This window comes from Gouania willdenowi, chromosome 6 (genome assembly GCF_900634775.1).
Source record: "Gouania willdenowi chromosome 6, fGouWil2.1, whole genome shotgun sequence".
In the NCBI taxonomy this organism is placed as follows: domain Eukaryota; kingdom Metazoa; phylum Chordata; class Actinopteri; order Blenniiformes; family Gobiesocidae; genus Gouania; species Gouania willdenowi.
In genome coordinates, this window is record NC_041049.1 from 65,403,130 (window position 1) to 65,422,681 (window position 19,552).

The 19,552-nt window shown below is 37.3% G+C and overlaps 1 protein-coding gene across 1 annotated transcript; it reads left to right on the plus strand.

Moving 5' to 3' along the window:
* dld (deltaD) lies at nt 1-11,091 on the plus strand. Its single transcript, XM_028448814.1, has 14 exons — nt 1-118; nt 2,178-2,253; nt 2,678-2,757; nt 2,838-2,906; nt 2,976-3,045; nt 4,487-4,587; nt 4,678-4,821; nt 5,196-5,297; nt 5,425-5,615; nt 5,690-5,860; nt 7,388-7,577; nt 8,138-8,275; nt 8,593-8,682; nt 10,609-11,091. Exons 1-14 carry the CDS (start codon nt 80-82, stop codon nt 10,672-10,674), a joined length of 1,527 nt encoding a protein of 508 aa, XP_028304615.1. The 5' UTR covers nt 1-79; the 3' UTR covers nt 10,675-11,091.
* The last annotated feature ends 8,461 nt before the right edge of the window (nt 11,092-19,552 follow it).

Consider the following 19,552-nt stretch of genomic DNA (forward strand, 5'->3'; position numbering starts at 1 on the left):
TGTCTAGTCTGCCGGAAATTTGAAACAGAAGAAGAAAGAAAGCAAGAAGGTTAACCTTCTGTAAGGGGACACAGACACGATGCACAGCTGGACACAGTTATACCGCTCCCTGGCCACGGTAATAATATTGCATTTTAACACATTTCAGTGCTATGTAACATTCGGGCTGTTGTCAACATGGTGTTAGTGGATTTTTGACTTCTTACGGCCGTACGTATGAAGCTAGCGGGTGAGCTAGCAGCTGATAGGCTAAAGTGAGCAGCTAACTGGGAAAATGTTCAGTTTACTGACATGTCATAGTATTCACGCCAACAATAAAGCACATTGGATATAATATTTTAATTGTATACAGTTTGTGATTATTTCAGCTATTAAAATAAAGCATATTAAGCTCGTTTGGGTGTGAGTAAAGTGACTTCTAATCATATGATCGCAGTGTTTTGGAAACTCATTATTGAGTTATGTTTGTTGTGTTGCTGCTAAACAAATTGTAAACTGATGAATTAACTTCATATCTGTGCACTGGCTTAAGTTGCCAATTTTTAAAAGTAGATAATTAATCAAAGACTTGTTTTAACATTTTTGTTGGATCTTGTTAGCATGCTAAGCTAGTTAGCGGTGGATTCCTAGCTTTGCAATCGTTTTGACATTAATCTAAACATAGAGCTGGGCGATTTTGCCTAAAAAAAAGAGAAAAATTCGAGTTTGATTTTATTTTCGATTTTTTTTTTTTTTTTTTTTTTACAATGCACCTAAAAATGACTGCTGACATCAGGTATATTGTCAAAGGTGCAACTTTATTGCTGTGATTGTCCTCAAGAGTTAAAGTGCACAGAACAATCCCAAAATAAAAAGTAAATGAGGCTCTGTCATTCGCCAATTTCAAGCTTTACCTCAGGTTTAAGCAAAGGTGCAACAGCAACTTCACAGTAGCTTCAATTTTCTGATTAAGAAATCATATAACTACATATTTTATGATATTACAAAAAATAAAAAATAAAAAAAACAACTCTTCCCTGTGAGTGTAAAAACTAAACATAACTGTGGACACATAGAGGCTGGCTCACATCCCGCTACAGTAACCCACAAGTACGGAAAGTGAAAAAGTCTAAAAAACTGTGGTGGTAAAAAAAAAATTAAATATATATATTTTTAAACTCAAATTTGCAAAATAAAAATAGTTTTTATGTACAAATTTGAGAAATCGAGTTTTTGCCCAGCCCTATCTAAACACGTTTTTTTTTTTGCTGTATTTATGAATTAAAAGACCGGTGTATTTTATGTAATTATTGCTGACGGAAAGTCACAAATAGTTGCAATTATAATATAAAGCCTGTATTACACTTTATTTACATGCTCTTCAGCTTTTGACAGCTGAAATTAGATTGATTTACGTTTTTAGTTCAACAATTGTAATATTTATAGAACACTAATTCTAGGTTTTAAAAGAATAATGTCAGCTATCAAGGCAATGGTATAAGTCAAGTTTATTTTGGTTGTGGCTCAAGCTTGTGAAATTGCTGCAATCTGAAACCCAATCCTGGGTTTGAGAAGCACTGCAAATAAATATAAATAATAATTACATAAATAATAGATAAAAATAAATAAATAATTAAATCAATCAATAAATAAAATGCCTAATTTACCTGCTTCAGTTATAGCATGTAACAGTGATTTAGCATTTTTTTTAAAAAGTCACAAAAACTAGAAATGTGTTCATGAGTGGTTAAAGGCCTTTTCCAAGGTTGTGTATAGACACCCTTAAGATTGCTGTAGTAAATTAACATTTCTTAAATATGCAAAGGTGGTGGCTCTGTAACTTCTCGCTTTTTAATTAATAAAATCCAAATTGAAATATTACATCATATGAAAAACCTGATAAAATATTACAAGGGATCTTTAAAGGTGTATACAACATCACTTTAAAAACAACAACATAACAGTTAAACAGCGGGGTCATTTCTTTGGACATTTTCATGGATTGATGCGATTATTACACAGTGAAATATCATGATATATATCGCTAAATCTTTTCTCTTTTTTTTGTACTTTCTTGGTAAATACACTTGTCTTGTTCCCGTGAAAGTACATGTATATCAGCATGTTTAATTTCCCGCTTCCGGAGCTTTGTTGTGTATTTTTTTCCTAATTGTGTGTTTGTTTGTTGTGACTTACAGCGGAGCCACAATTTTCCGTGTAAACTGCACGGACCTGCAGCCCTGAGCGTCAGAACGTACGCTGACAAAGCAGCAAGTATGGAAACCATAAAATCTTATCAGTCACTATTGAGGACATGTTCTCTCATGAACTTTATACCCACATGTACACCTTCAGTCAGAGTTGGAGTCAAATGTAATTGGAAATGTATAATTGATAATTAATTGTAATTTAAAAAAAAATGTTACTGTCATTACAGTAATTAAATTTTAATTGAGTTTAGATATTTGACTGTAATTGTAATTACCATGAAAATTCTTTTATTAGGTTATTTATTTCAAGCTCAGTAATTGTGATTAATTGTAATTGAGAATGTAATCATAATTGAATTTCTGAGGATAAAAATATAATTGAACGTGGGTAGTTGAAAGCATAAACATCCTGCCTTAGTCGTTGACTATTTAACATTAAACAATAGCCATTATTTGAAGTTTTAAGGTTCCTGTTCTGCTTTTCACAGTCGATGCTGATGTCACAGTGGTGGGCTCTGGACCAGGTGGCTACGTCGCTGCAATCAAAGCTGCACAGCTTGGATTCAAGGTACTAAAATATACACTCATTATAAAGTTCTCTATGCTGCTACATAATGAATGAATAATGTAACTCTTGTCCTTTGGCAGACAGTATGTGTTGAGAAAAATCTCACACTGGGTGGAACCTGTCTAAATGTCGGCTGTATTCCATCTAAGGTCAGTAACCAAATCTGTTCATGATCAAACATGGATAATATTTCTAACTCATGAAGTTTGTTTGTGCAGGCTCTTCTTAACAACTCCTATTTGTACCACATGGCTCATGGCAAGGACTTCGCAAGCAGGGGAATCGAAAGTAAGAGAATTATGCGCTGAGGATTTAGGTGCTTTTTCATTTGCGTGGGACCGTGACACATGTACAGGATTGTTTGGCCTCTTTGGGTTTTAGTGATACGGGCTGTGTTCAAAATGTCACACTCCGCACTGCACACTACAAACTCAATGGGTATATACTATCTACTCCAGTGTGGAGTGGGGGGAGACAGACAGACAAACAGCAACACAATACAAATACACAGAATAACACCAAATACTTTAATCTTACCAGTAACACACAAAACGATAACAAAGACACATTAAATGAGAGAAAAATACACACGATCACTACAAAACACAAAAATAACAGAGAAACAGACACACTGAGATAGAATAATTTAAATAATATCAACAACACACAAAACTCAAAATAAGAGAAAAATTAAATATACTGCATAAAAAAAGTAAAGACAAACAACAAAATAACACAAAAAAGGTGATAAAAATGATTTTGATTAGAACATAAGAATCAGTGTTGTTCCCACATCAGGAGGGAGATGATATAAAATATAGAAATAAATCTATTCAGGAGGCACTAAATACTGTTTCATTCCACTTATTTACAAAATGAGATGCTTTGTTTGCCATTCATTCAGTCCATCATTTTGCTTTATTGTTGTTTTTCCACAGTATTCTCAGTAAAATGTTGTAGTTGGACATTAGGGGGTACTTGCATTCAAAAGTAAGAAAAAGGGGTACTTGAGCCTATAAAGTTTGAGAACCACTGGTCTACTCTATACATATGTAATTAGTAACTATATTTAGGACGATGACCGATGATGAGCGTTCTCACTGAAATATACTTCAAAAACCTGAAGCACACTGAGGCTAAATATCTTCATTGATTCTCCACTTTTGAAAGTTCTGAAAACATTTTAAGTTAAAAGTGACCAAGTAGAATATCAACATGTGCTCATTGGATCCATAAAACTCACATTTCATGCTGAAATTTTGGAGATTTCCTGACAAAACCTCTGGTTTACTTCAAAACAAAAGCCGTTTACAAACGTGTTAAAAAAACCAATGGAAGACAAGAACAGATGCTTTTGTTTTGAAAAGAAGATGTTTGCATTTTAGCTTGAAGCCGGTCCCAGGATGATTTTACGTTCCGCTCGCATTGCATCATGGGGCGGTTGAGTATGACAAGTGTACCCACCATGCATACTTGTCCCAATAAAGTATACATCCTTGAGTACTCAATCTTTTCATACTATCTAATATGAACGCACTACATGTTAATTTTGACGTCAGACTTGGTATGAGTTGTACGTTAGTGACATTTTGATCACAGCTTTATCTTATGAGCCGAAAAGGTTTTTGTTGCAAATCTTTTACATTTGTCAGTTTTCAGCAGTAATTGTACTGTTAGCTTGTTGAATGTGTCACAGACCAAAACTAACTCCTGACTTTCTCTCTGATAGTTTCAGGCATCTCGTTGAATCTGGAGAAGATGATGGCTCAGAAGAGTGGCGCTGTCAAAGCTCTCACTGGTGGAATCGCACATCTATTCAAGCAGAACAAAGTTAGAATCTTAGGCTTTTTTTTCCTTCATGCCTTTCACTACAAAGACCTTTGTGCCATTACATTGACTGAATGGTTTCCTCGTCCCCAGGTGACTCACGTCAGCGGGTTAGGTAGAGTTACAGGTAAAAACCAGGTGACGGCCACAGCAGAGGATGGCAGTCAGCAGGTCATCAACTCAAAGAACATCCTCCTCGCCACAGGCTCTGAGGTCACACCCTTTCCTGGCATTGAGGTACGAAAACCCTCTGACCTCTCAGCTCTGCGATGCTAAGGCTGCACAATTAATCAAATTTTAACCGTGATTACGATTTTGGCCTCCACGATTACAATACAAATGGCTTAATCACATACACCCCGCAATACTGTAATTACAATCAGGCACATGCAATTTCTCTTGTTTCTTGTTTCTTGTAACAATTTGGACTGGGCATATTTACTTATCTGGCTTCAAATAAAAATGTAATAAATGTATATAGGATAAAAAAAAAAAAAGTTTGGTTACTGTGATCTTTGTCGGTAAAGTCTCTGAAGTTTTTCCTTTTGCTTTGGAAGTTTACTGTGATATTGTCACTGATTTTCTCATGTTTGTGTGTTTTGTTGGAGCAGATTGACGAAGAGACCATTGTGTCATCGACAGGAGCCCTGTCCTTGAAGAAAGTGCCGGAGGAGCTGATTGTGATTGGAGCTGGAGTCATTGGGGTGGAGCTGGTCTGTGACTGAGAAAATATTTGTGTTTCCATAATGTTGATTTAAAAAGGGAAAGCTTTATCATTTGAGTGTTTATAGCTTCTGCTCGATGTAAAGGAAGGTAAACGGTGTCCGTCCTCTTGTTCAGGGCTCAGTGTGGCAGCGTCTGGGCTCCAAGGTCACAGCGGTGGAGTTCCTGGGCCATGTTGGAGGCATGGGCATCGACATGGAGATCTCCAAGAACTTCCAGCGCATTCTGCAAAAGCAAGGCCTCAAATTCAAGCTCGGCACCAAAGTGTTAGGAGCCAACAGGAGGCCTGACGGCAAGTTGGATGTGGCGTGAGTGTCATGTGACCTGAAGCTGTTCTGTGAGAGGCAGGCTGTGCGTAGCAGCGGTTTGTTTTGTGTTTCAGAGTGGAGGCAGCTGCTGGAGGGAAGAACGAAACTCTGACGTGTGACGTGCTGCTCGTCTGCATCGGCAGGCGTCCATTCACACAGAACCTGGGCCTTGAATCTGTTGGCATCGAACTGGACAACAGAGGTCGCATCCCTGTCAACAACCGCTTCCAGACCAAAGTACCAAGGTACCATCAAACTCCAGCAGCACAAAGTGGGACAGCCCATGTTAGAGGCAGATACACCTGTTTCTATGAACTCTAAACAAACACACCTTTTTAAACATTGTGTTATGTAAGCCTGGACGATATGCGTATAGATTTTTTTTTTAGATTAATTAAAGGTTTTTGTTGCGGGTGATTTATGAAAAAAAAAAAAGAAAAGCGAGGGAAAAAAAACTTTTTTCTTCTCTTGCATTTTTTGTCCCTACGAGTTTCCGTAGCTCTCCCCACAACAGGACATGTCTAAAGCCGTTGGCAGTGGACAGACTGGTTTTCCTGGCCAAAAATTTGTAAAAGCTATACACATCAATTATAGACTTCATATTCTGCACATCAACCAAAATGTGATGCTTGTTCATATATTCAGGGATGCAAGTGGCACTGTTTAACCTTTAGCACCTAGGTTCCCAAAGTGGGGTACGCGTACCCCCAGGCCTATGCAAATTGTCACAGGGGGTACGTGGATAAAAACAATAAAAATAGCATCACAACATTGGAAACTAGAATATAAAGAGATCAGCAAATATGAGACTCTTTGTAAGAGTGAGCAAATTAATTACGTGGCCAGTCTCACTGCTCTCGCAGACTTGCGTAAATGATTGATTCACACCCGTGAGTGACTGGCGCTCATTTCACCGTGTGCGGCGACCGTTGAAAATGAAGAAGTTGTTAAAAGACATTGCTTGTCCTTCCATGTCCACCATCACTACTTCAACTAGTCGGCCGACAGATAAACGACACCTGACAGCGATCGCAAGACCCAATATTTGTGCGTAGTGGTAAGTCTGTGGATAGCCCAGCTAGCATGGCCATGGACAGCGGCGAGGAGTCGGAGGCAGAGCCCCTTCATGCAATTTCAGAGACGCAATCACAGCAAAAAAAAAAAAAAACACAAATATGATGAGCTACATTGCTATGGGGTTCATATATATTTGTACGTCTTCTGATCGAGAGGTTGGGGGTTCGATCCCAGTACCTGACTATGTGTCGAAGTGTCCTTGGGCAAGACACTGAACCCTAAGTTGCTCCCAGTGGTCGACTAGCGCCTTGCATGGCAGTCCTGTCCCACTGGTGTGTGAATGTGAGAGTGATTGGGTGAATGAGCTGATATGTAAAGTGCTTTGAGACTGTTTCAGTGTGGTGATAAAGCGCTATATAAAATCAAGTCCATTTACCATTTACCATTTATTTATTCCTGGTTATTGTTTTACACAGTTTAATATGGCTTTATTTACCGGCGAGTAGTTTTTACTGCATATTTACAAGTTAATAAATATTATTTTATTATTGTGCATAGTTCTTGTTATGAACATATACGTAAGCTACATTTGATACATGTGTTTCCGAGCAGTCGGAACTAAGTTATTTGCATCCCTTCATATTCCCTTAATATTTTGCATTACTGTTATATGTTAAATAAAAGTTTTTTTATTTTCTTTAGTCCATATCGCCCAGTCCAAGTGTTATGTCTGACTTTTCATCTTTTTCCCTCAGTATTCATGCCATCGGTGATGTGGTCGCTGGACCCATGTTGGCCCACAAGGCCGAGGACGAGGGCATCATCTGTGTGGAGGGTATGGCTGGCGGCGCCGTGCACATTGACTACAACTGTGTTCCTTCTGTTATCTACACTCACCCTGAGGTGGCCTGGGTGGGCAAGACTGAGGAGCAGATCAAAGAGGAGGTGAGCATCTGAAGACTGTGATCTGAGGCCTGTTGGTAGAAGACATCAGCCTTGTTCTGGTTGTGACAGAGTTGAATATTTGTTTATTAACATCCCCGCCGCAAAATGTGGAAGTGGGATAAAGGTTTGAGCTCCGTCCGTCCATCCGAGTTAAAGGGGACATCTTTTCTCAGAAACTGTTCAAGATAGGAAAACCAAATTTGGTGTGGCTTCAGGGTATCAATATCTTGATGGAGTTCGAAAATGAGAAGCACGTAATTATTTTTTCCTCGAGTTAATGCCCTTGTTCCGTTTTTCTTTACTGTGTTCGAGGTATCTTCAAAGGGGACAGCTTTTCTTATAGCTAAGCTTTTGTTAGTTAGTTTCTTATGTATACATCTAAGTTCTTAGATTTAGGACATTTAGAGTTATAATGACAACCAATCTGGCGGGCGTTCGAAAATGAGAAGTGCGCATTTATGTTTTGCAGAGTTATTTCCCTTGTTCCGTTTTTTTTTTTTGTTTTTTTTTGGCGGGGGATGTTGACTGTCTTTTTGTTGTTATTATGATTTGTTGCTCAGGGCATCCCATACAGAGTGGGGAAGTTTCCCTTCGCAGCCAACAGTCGAGCCAAGACCAACGCAGACACAGACGGCCTGGTTAAGATCCTCAGTCACAAGGAGACAGACAGGATGCTGGGAGCTCACATCCTAGGAACTGTAAGTTATCCCTGTAGTGCACTAACACACACACACGCACACACACACACACACACACACACACACTGGAGGCTCATGTTTTATTGGATGTATTGATTTATTCAAAGGGATGAATTAAGGCTGCCTGATGGTGGCGCCAGACTACATGGCAATCCTTTCACCTACACAAGATGTATTTATTTTTCAATGTCACAGTTTTTGGAACAGAAACTCTTTAATGATTCAAAACATTGTAGTAGAAAACGTTTAAATGAATAACACAAAAGATGACAACATTAATGTTCTGTGTGTGGACTGCTGTGATTCTTGTGCTGCAGGGAGCAGGAGAGATGATCAACGAAGCCACTTTGGGGATGGAGTATGGAGCTTCCTGTGAGGACATTGCTAGAGTCTGCCACGCTCATCCTGTGAGGAGTCACACACACACACACACACACACACACACACACACACACACACACACACACACACACACACACAGGTTAGGGGTGTCAGGGTTTAAGGGATGACTAATATCTCTTATGTTTTACAGTGAGCGGTAGTGGTGCAGTACTTTATGAAAAAATAGTTTGTCAATACAATTATCAACAAGAAACTTTTTCCCTCTTTTATAAAATTCACAGTTCGGATCGTATCAAGGTTTTTAACCATCGGGAGTCCAAAACTGGCCGTTTTTGAGTACTTTTGATTTTACCTTTATATCTCACCATGAAAACGGTTTAGCTTGCACTGCTTGGTATCATTCTTTTCAGCACAACTTCAGCTGTTTTAATTTAGTGATAATTGTTCATTTTGACATAATGTATAATCAGAATGGACTTAAAATCACACAAAAACACCAAATCTGAGTAGAAGGAAATGGGTATTTTTACTGTGAAAGCCACAAATATAATTTGTGATTTGATGAATGAGAACGTAAATGTAAAGTGTAATTATCAAAAACATATGTACAAGTTTACAAAAACCAAGTTATATAAAACAGTTTACATTAAAAAGTCAGGAAATAACTCAGGCGTTTTTCACAAATCATTTAATGAGTTTTAAAAACCCACAGAACATTTTGTATGATGACAGTCGCAAATCTGAAACCAGATTCTCAAAGATCAGACTCTCTACTTTCATCAGTTTCTGACAAAAAGTTGAGAAAAAAGGCTTTTTCTGAAAAATTCTCTCAGTGACTTTGAAACACAATTTTTTGCTTTAGTGACACCTCAACATTGGTTTCTTCAGTAAAACTTTGCTGAGAACCTTTGCTCTACCCACTTATTCTTTTTCTTTTTGTTGTTGTTCTGCATTTGTCTTTTATAGATTGATACCAAAGAGGGTGTCTTTATTTATTTTACGTTTATTTATGCAGTTCATTCTCGTAGCCAAACATTTGGGGCTTTGTGAGATGAGCCCCAACCCTCTGAGGCAATAATAAAATAAACCTTATTAATATAACTTTTCCTAATGGGTGCCAGAGAGGGAAGTGCAGGCAGGGGTTAGACCTTTTGTTTGGCCTCATCAGTTGTCTTCAAAGAAAGTATTTTATTATTTATAATGTTTCAATTTCTGTGACAATGACTGTAGAGTCTATAGACTTTATTCCTAGTCCTGGATAGCCCTCGTCCTGCTTGTGTTTGACGTCTCTCGGATCAACTTAAAAGTTTAAGAAGCTCGTTATTATTTTCAGGTCAAAAACAAACACAAGGTCTAGAAATGAGTGAACCCTGATTTTTTTTTTTTTCTTTTCAAGCGTTAATTAGATTTTAATACACAAACACTAATGATCCTTGTCTTCATTAATGACAATTATTAGCATGGCAGCATTTAAATCATCAACGTTTATCAGTATTTGAATCCTTTCGTTGGTGCATAAAATAAGTTTCTTCATAAGAAAAATAAGCTGAACGTGACGAGTTTTTTATCGAACATTTCAGGTAAACTTTATAAAAATAAAAACTTAGTTACAGAGTAAAAGTTTCCTCTGAAATAATCTGTAAAATCCTTCCTGTGACGAGTCAGATTGATGAGGGTTAAACGATGAGCTTTTATTGCAGAGTCATTGTTAAGCTAATGCAAAAACGCTAAAAAACGACATTGAAAATTTAAAAAGGTCGCACAGAAAACGGCAAAACACGCATTATTTAATTTTCAGGTTCGTACATTCATCAGAAAGTGTGAAGGCTAGCTGTTAGCATGTTTACGGCTAGCTGTTAGCGGGCGTGTTACGACCCCCTTTAATAAATAACTCAGTCCAGTTTGTGATGCTGTAAAAGAATCTGAACCCTGACTTTTTAAATCCTGATCCATATAATATACAGTAATAAGATGATCTTCTTCCTCCTCAGACGGTGTCGGAGGCGTTCAGGGAAGCTAATCTTGCTGCGTCCTTTGGCAAAGCCATCAACTTCTGATGAGCCTCCTTTGTCAGACCTTCAGCAGTGGAGACGAGAAGCATCGTGACTGCATCTGAAGACGTGACTTTAACCTGCTGGGAATGAACGTGTACTTCCAAACTTCACCACACATAGTTGTAATGTTATTTAAATCTTCTCGTGGGAGAATGAAATGGGGTCTGTGCAGTTAGAATACAGTCAGTAAAGGATCCTTGTGGAGCTTGAAATGCACTTACTGTGTATAAAGTTGTATGTAATAAGGTGGACCCAGCTGTAAAGGATGAAGAGGATATGTTTGTTTTTTAACTGTGTTGGGTGAATACAGCAGACTGTATAAGACTGTAAACAGAGCAGAAAACAGGCAGTTCTTCTCTACAATCTGCTCTGGCTTTTGTTTATTTCACTCTATCATAAATAAATGCTGATAAAGTTAAATATAAGTGTGTTGTGTGGTTTATTTGACTGAGTTTTACTCCATTTTCTAACTGAAATCCACCTTGAAATCCTGCCCTGGATCAGAATCCTTTTATTTTTTGGGATCAACGTTTTCCAAATCCTCATAAAAACATTTAGACACAAACTGGTGTTTGTATCCAGATGTTTAACCAAGTTTTGGATTTGTGATCTCATCTGAAAAACCCATTTTCAGTTTTTAATTCAATAACGATAATGATTGAAATCTGATAAGGAATTCTAATCAATCACTGCTTGTGAATTTCACAATTTGCAACACACTTTTGTATCCAAACCAGTTTTCACTTCCTCAATAACTTGAGATGCACAACATGCAATGGAAATTTATAGAAATATGAAGTATGACATGTTTTTTACTATGTTGTATTTTATTACATTGAGTTATGTCTAAATGTAATTTTATTCTCTTTAGGATGACATAACTGTCCAGAGACTACAGATGAAAAATGTCCCTTAGGCTAATTCTGCCATATTTAGGGAAATGTATATTAATATGAACTGTCCCTATAATAAATTAATAAATAAAATAACATTTTTGTGGCCCTCGCTGTAATGGTTGTTGCACAGCTCTGGACTAAAGGTTCATAGCGCCCAGCCCTAAGAGATGATACTCATAGTGTTGTGGCTCAGTGACGCCGCCAGGATTCAGTTTCATAGTACGCTGCAGCCGTCTCACTGTAGCGGGAGGGAGGGGCTGCTGCCTCGGCTCTACAGACAGTGACGGCCAGGGGAGATGTTGCTCGAAAAGTTGAAAATGTTTAACTTTGAGTGACTAGGTCGCACAGAATTTAGTCGCCAGAATCGCACAAGTTAGATCGCTTGAGATCATATCATTTACATTAATTTTGAACGTAATCTAGTCGCTTCAGTCACGTTCGGTGTTACGGTGCTTTCAATGTAAATGACGCAACCTGAAGTTATATCCCCTAAAGCGACCTCGTCGCTAAAAGTTGAAAAATCGGAACTTTTTAAGCGACTTAAAGCGACAATCCTTCACTGTCTGTAGAGCAGAGGCTGTAGCCCCTCCCGCTTCAGTGCAGACGGCTGCTGCGGAGAGCTGTACAACTTCCTCAATTTATCGGGGCAAAATTAAAGTGGTTAACTTCTGGAAAACCACAGTAACTACTGATCATGACACATTCTGAGTGTACTCATCCTTTAATATCTCCGTAAGTTGATCATTTAAACCGTAAAAGCGGAGCAAGAAAGAAAAGAAGTGATCAATCCTCTCTTTCTTTCTCTCAACCCTGTCACCAGCTCAACGCACGCACACGCACATTGTTCCCTGGTGATCGCGTCACTGGAGCGATGAAGTGATGGAGTGACCAAAAAGCACCGCTATGTGCAAATGACACATCAGGGGCGATGGAAGCTACTGCAGCGCTGCGTTCGGTGTGAACGCACCTTTAGGCTTCAACATCAGTTAGTGACCAATGACGTAAATGACAATCATTGGCCTTTATGTTAAGCTTAAAAAATAAGTAGACTCAGCATGTTTAGCCTGTTACAAACCAGCATCTTTATTAAACCAATATTAAAAACAACCCCTTAAATTTTGTTTTTTTCCCACACCTTCAGGAAAATGATACGCACAGTGCTGGTGTTCAGGGTGAAATGGTAAATGCAAACACGGCTAAACTGCTCCAGTGCAAGACAAGATAATTGAAAGCAACCTAATGTCTTATTTAATAATGCAGATACTTTGGCACACAAATGTTAACAAGTTTTACCAAACAAGCAATTGTCAGGCTTCCAGAACCATCAGGGTCTGATTTAGTATTTGAAGTACAGTTCAAGCGTGTCTGTTTGCACGATATAGAAAACTGTGCATATAGAAGTGCTCGGTTTAGAGGGAGACTGGGAGGGATCACTGATGGTGTGTGTGTGTGTGTGTGTGTTCAGTTGGTAAAGCACACAGGCTTCAGTAGATGAGCTGAGCAGGACAAAGAGCTGAAGTCTTCATCCTGAGCAGAGGAGACGTAATTGAGGAACAGGTCAAAGGTCGTCACATCTCAGGTACCTCTACTGCTACCCAACAGGCTGCTGTAGGTTACACTGTTTGGTCAGAGGTGTATAGTAACCAGGGTTGGAGTCAGTTATAATTATAATTGCATAATTGATCATTAATTACAATTATGATGTCATGAAATTGTAATTGAGTTTATATAATTGACTTTGTAATTTTAATTGTCATGAAAATTCTATAAAAACTGTCAATTATAATTTAACACTAAACTGGGGAACCGTGTTACAGTTCTATGTACAGTTCTACACATATGTAGTTAATAATTATTAAAATATGTTTCATATAGAAATCTATGGTATACTGACACAAAAAAGGCTCAGATGCCCAAACTAAAAATATTAAAACCTATATTTTCATTGATTATGAAGCCTAACAAGGTAATCAATAGATAGGAAATAAATGAGATGATAGATATTTGTTTTTAGTGTATTTTACAGCTGATTTAAGAGCCTTTATATCATAAGAGATGCTAAGAGAAAGCTAACACAAGACGAAGGTTAACTTTTATCAGGTTATTTATTTCAGGCTCAGTAATTGTGATTAATTTTAATTGAACTTTAGTAATTCAGAACGTAACTGGAATTGAGTTCCTGAGGATAATAAAATAATTGTGATTTAATTGTAATTGGAAAAAATGCTGGTCACTGTAATCGTAATTGAATTGTAATTGAAAATGTAATTGTAACTGAAAAATGTAATTGACCCCAATCCTGTAACAAAGTAAATGTACTTTGTTACAATACTTAGTTTTTCTGACAATTTGTACTTGAGTTTTTTTGTCAATTATTTACTGGATTGCAATTAAAATGAAAAATGATGAAAAAGGTCCTTTTACTGTGTTTCTTTGTCACTATTTGCATCCTGTATTACTCGTGATAATTTTTAATACAAATATATCAATGTCAGAAGATTATCTGGAATGGTTCTAGGTAACGAGTACAACGATGCCCTCGTGATATTAAAATAAGAGGTGGATGCACGTGTGGTGCCAGAAGACACAATGGCTACTTCTTAGGTGACAATGACAACATGGGAACAACTGCAGAAAACAGTATCTTGTGACAATTACATCTTTCAATTACAATTACGTCTTCAATTATCCATGTTCAATTACGACTCAATTATGAATATGGTGACAAACGTTTTTTCAAATTATAACTAAAATTACAATTATTATTTTTTCTCCTGACATTAAATTACAATTGTATTCTCAATTATTAAAGTTCAATTCCAATTAATCACAAATACTGATTTTGAAATTTAAAAAAAAAACCTAAAACTTAACTTGCGTTAGTTTCCTATTAGCATCTCTTATGCTAACGAGTCAGTTTTGATCCATGTCTTAAATCAGCTGTAAAATACACACTAAAAAACATTATCTATCATCTAATTAGTTAGTTACATATTACCATATGTAAATATTGGTAATAATAGTTTTGTTGTGGGCGTCTCAGCCTGAGTATCAGTCAGGATTCCCCTCGATTTATTCAAAATGACAGGTCGTGGGAAAAGTTGACATGAAACACATTTTAATACTTGTTATACATGTATGTGTGAGCCATAGAACTGTAATATGGTTCCCCAATTTTGCATTTAATTAAATTGTAATTTACCATTTTCGTTAATAGAATTTCTGTGCCAATCACAATTACTTGCAGCACTTACCCAGATCAGGGAAATCCTTAGTGTACTGAAGTAATAGTTCTTCAGTACACTGAATAATTCTACAAAATCAGTTAGTGACAGATGACGTAAATGACAATCATTGGCCTTTATGTTAAGCTTAAAAATAAGTGGACTCAGCATGTTTAGCCTATTATAAACCAGCATCTTTATTAAACCAATATTAAAAACAACCCCTTAAATTTCGTTTTTTTTCCACACCTTCAGAAAAATGATACGCACAGTGCTGGTGTTCAGGGTGAAATGGTAAATGCAAACGTGGCTGTTGTGGTAGAAATAAATAGCAGTACTTACCCAGATCAGGGAAATCCCTAGTGTACTGAAGTAATAGTTCTTCAGTACACTGAAGAATTGTACAGAATTTTGTAGATGTTCTACAGTGATGATGTCATCAGTCCAAGGGGGTGCTATTGAGTCATTTTGCCATTCACATGTGCATATCCCCCAAAATATCAATTTTTTTTGCCAGTCCTAATATGTGTACACATTTTCAATCATTTTTTTTTAACATGTTTAGGGCCCCAAAAATGCAAAAATTTCCTCTATAAGAAAAATAATAATAAAAACGAGGTGCATTCCAATAGGGTCCTATGCAAACATTGTGCTCGGGCCCTAATTATGTCATCATTGTAATTAATGATCAATTATGCGATTATAATTATAATTGACCCCAACCCTGCTCGTGGTCATAGTTCACTATTATGCTAGGTTGGGATAGATTATTAAAATAATGGAATAATTCCTTATTTGAACACAGAACTATTGTCCCTTACTGAACAGAGAAGGGATGCTCTTTGTCCCATATTATTTCTATGAATATCAAACCAGACTCTTTAAATTCAGTGGGATTATGAACAATAAATGAATGGAAAGCTTTCCTGCTGAACATTTAATCTGTGAACTCTAAATGACCAAATCTTTAAAATATGTTTCCAATCAAACGATTAATGAAAGCTAACTTCACAGCCAATGTTATGCCATTACAACCAATATTATGTAATGACAGTAATTTCACTCACACATGTAGAGAAAGCCTCTAAAACAGCACATTTGTTTGGCGAGTGGCGACAGCGTCTGAGAAAAAACACACAGCAATAATAATTAGGGTCATTAGGGAACAGGACGGAGTCTAATCACTCACAACACACATTCTAACAAGACCAGCAGTGAAGAGACAACAGGAACCTGCAGACAGTTTAATTAGAAGAACCCACAAACATTATCAAAACAATGACACAAGGTAAACCAACCAAAATCACAAACCCTTGAACTGGAAAACATCATATTTGAAGACAAGACCCACCCAACTGTGCCAACTAAAATCATGTAACATCTACCAACAGACAATATGTGCAAAAATGCATGTGAATGATGATAAAATAAAATAAAGTCAATCTTGTAAATAATTTTCAATGCTACAGAAGGCCGCCTAAAGCTTCAGTATGTAATGTTTTTGCATCATTTGGTCAAAAATCCATAATCACCTTTGAGCTTATTGTAACTCAAAGTGTTCTGAGTGGACACTCTCCCTCTGCTCTTTCTCTTGGATCTACATTTGAGCTTTAGAAAGCCAAAAGCTTGATGCTACTTTTCAGCCAATCAGAGCTCTTTCTACAAACCGAGTGCCCCATGAGCTGTTTTAGGTGTTACCATTGGCTGAGTGCTCAGTGCAATGGGGGAGTTCCAGCTATAAAAGTCCTCATTGCAGCATTAGGCACAACGGTTACACAGCAAATCAAGCACAGAAAGGAAGACCAGAAGAAAAGCAACAGTCGAAAATCCCAAACAGAACAGACTCCACGGAGGGCCAAGTGGACTCAAAGCAGACGTCCATGACCACACTGCTGTCAGAGGGAGAGTGATAACAGATGGGATAAAGCATGTGTAAACCTTAGAGAAGGTGGAGATAACATGAGCAATTCATTTGCAGTCTGGACGTGGACTGGTGTAGGTTTGCTCTGACCAGCAGCTGGGATCACTGCAGCCACCTGTGTGAGCTTTGTGGTGAAGCTACGGCAGCAGCCCCTGCCATGAGGACAGTAACCAGAGAGTGATGCATGCTTTCATGTCACTAAAACATCAGAAAACTCTCCAAAACAGGAAAGAGTCCCTAGATTTGTCACTAGTCACTATTGTGAAAACATTTGCCAAGAGCTCCACAGTTCACGAGGATACCGGTGAATTCAAAACAGAGAGGGAAGGGAAAGGAGCATGGTTGACTTCATACAAGTCTCATTATTCTACATACTGCAGCTTTAAATCAGATCACATTGACTGTGAAGAGTTTCGTAGCGCTTTTGTGCTAATTTGACAAGTTTGTTTGCCTTTCAAAGACTTGCTACATATTTAACTCACTCAGTGCCATTGACGAGATAACTCGTCATTTCAAATCCAAACGCTTAGTGCCATTGACGAGATAACTCGAAGGAGAGAAGAAAGGAGTTTATGAGACAGAAAATGGCGCAACGTACATGGTTGACGTTACCAGCAGCGCACAATCGACCAGTACATGTGTGGAACTCATGGATAGTGTGGCGATGGTGAGATAAAACAATAAAAAAACAGGGAACGCAATGACACTCTGTATGTCCGGGAGGAAGAGGAAGTTGCGTGTGTGCAGACTGACGGGAGAGAAAGTTGGAGGAACGCCAAAATACAATAAGAAATCTATTCAACTCTGACATAGATAAATAATAATAATTTTTCCATCAAAAGCCCTGTCTTAGTGTTTTTATTTTTATTTTTATATATATAATGAAACAATGTTCAGATGTTAGTTGTCACTAAAGCAAAAAAAAATAGCTTTAAAGTCACTGACAGGGTTTTTTTTTTTTTACAAAAAGGCTTTTTTCTCAGCTTTTTGCTCTGAAACTGAAGATTTGTGTAAAACTTGCTCTATTCAACTGCTGATTACAAAAGAACGAAACGAGCAGAAACAAATGTTTTTTTTTTTTTTTTTTATCAGTAGATAAAGTAGATAAGTAGAGCCTTCAATCTTTCAGAATCTGGTGTCAGATTTCAGATTCTCTTTAAAATCAGTCAAAATGCTCAAAAACGGCTGGCACTGAGGGGGGTAGAAAATCTGAAAATGGCTGGCACTGAATGAGTTAAGTACCCAATATGAAAATGTGTAATATTTTCCCAACACATGTCAAATATAGCTATTTCTGTTTCAAGAAGTTAATTCCTTGATTTAATTTAATTGATTTTCAAGAACAATGGCAGCTTTGCAAGACAAGGAAGATTAATCTGCTTTACATTTGGGATAGGACAATCATAAATAAATAATATCAGAGGAATTATGTGTTCAATTAAAGCTGCAAGCAGCGTTGAACGGGCCCTCGCAACCACACACATGTCGGGGCGTAACGCACGTTGAGGTTTGTTGCATGTAACGGTGTGTCAGAATTTTTAAAGTGTTGAGACGTAACTGACCATTTTAAAGGATTATATCACAAACTTTCCGTTCTGTGCAAATATAATGCCTATGATTTCCTTTTACCAATAGGTGGCGCTATGACTATGAATGATGGTTGGGTTAAACCATAACTAATTTTTTTGGCATACAAATGAAAGCTGCTATAATTAATTTGCATCTTCTTAGCTCTACAAAACTCCTAATAACTTCCATAAGCACAGCACAGCATTCAAGTGACCAGGCTGCTAAGAGGAATATTTCAATCTATATATTCAACTTTATTGTCAAGATTGTTTTATAACACAACCAAATAAACATGTATGTTTAAAATAAAACTACATTCCAAAAAGTCCAATTTTTAAGGGGGCACTATTGAGTCATTTTGCTATTCACATGTGCAATTACCCCAAAATATAAAATTTTTCGCCATTCCTAATATGCATTCAAATTTTCATGAGAATTTAAACATTTTTAGGCCCTCAAAAATGTGATCACTTTTTTGTATTATTATTATTATTATTAATAATAATAATAATAATAATAATAATAATAATAATAATAATAATAATAATAATAATAATAATAAAAAAAAAAAAACAACTTGCATTACAATAGGGTCCTAGTTGGTGCTCCGGCACTAAATATGCAAAATCACAGTAAAATAAAGGTTCATCGAATTTTTCTTAATCACAAGATTTGGTTGTATTTCTGTAGGAAACATTTGTAGGACTTTCTTCCATAATTCATGCTCTAAAGTTGGACTTCTCTCACTCAGCTTTCCTGCTTTCAGAGATTCATCCCTAACCATGCCGTCTCATCTCATACCTACGGCGACACCTGCGTTGAGCTTCGAGATATACAACTCAACAAACTTCACAGTCACTAATCAGTCCGAAACCTTTTCCTCCCCATCGTTACCTTACAACACTTACCCCACTCTTTCACCTGTTGCCCAATTCTTCCATCATATGCTGAGCAAGATCCTCCGTGAGTCATCGTACAGCAGCACATACACTGTGTGTTTCCCTCATTAATTTATTTTATTTAATGTTTGCTTTTGACCTACAATACATTTTGGTATATACTGTCTGGAATAAAGACTTTGACCTGTATAGTTTTATACTACGTTAAGCAGTGAATGTAACTCAAATGTAGGTAAACAAGACCCCCTCTTTTCTTCATCAGTGCCTCGGTGGGGGGTCTACGTCCTTGTTGGGGCTGTCATTGTGCTCCCTGTGGTCATATCTCTGAGCGTTTTCATCAACTACTACAAGAACAAACAGAAAAGCAAGCAT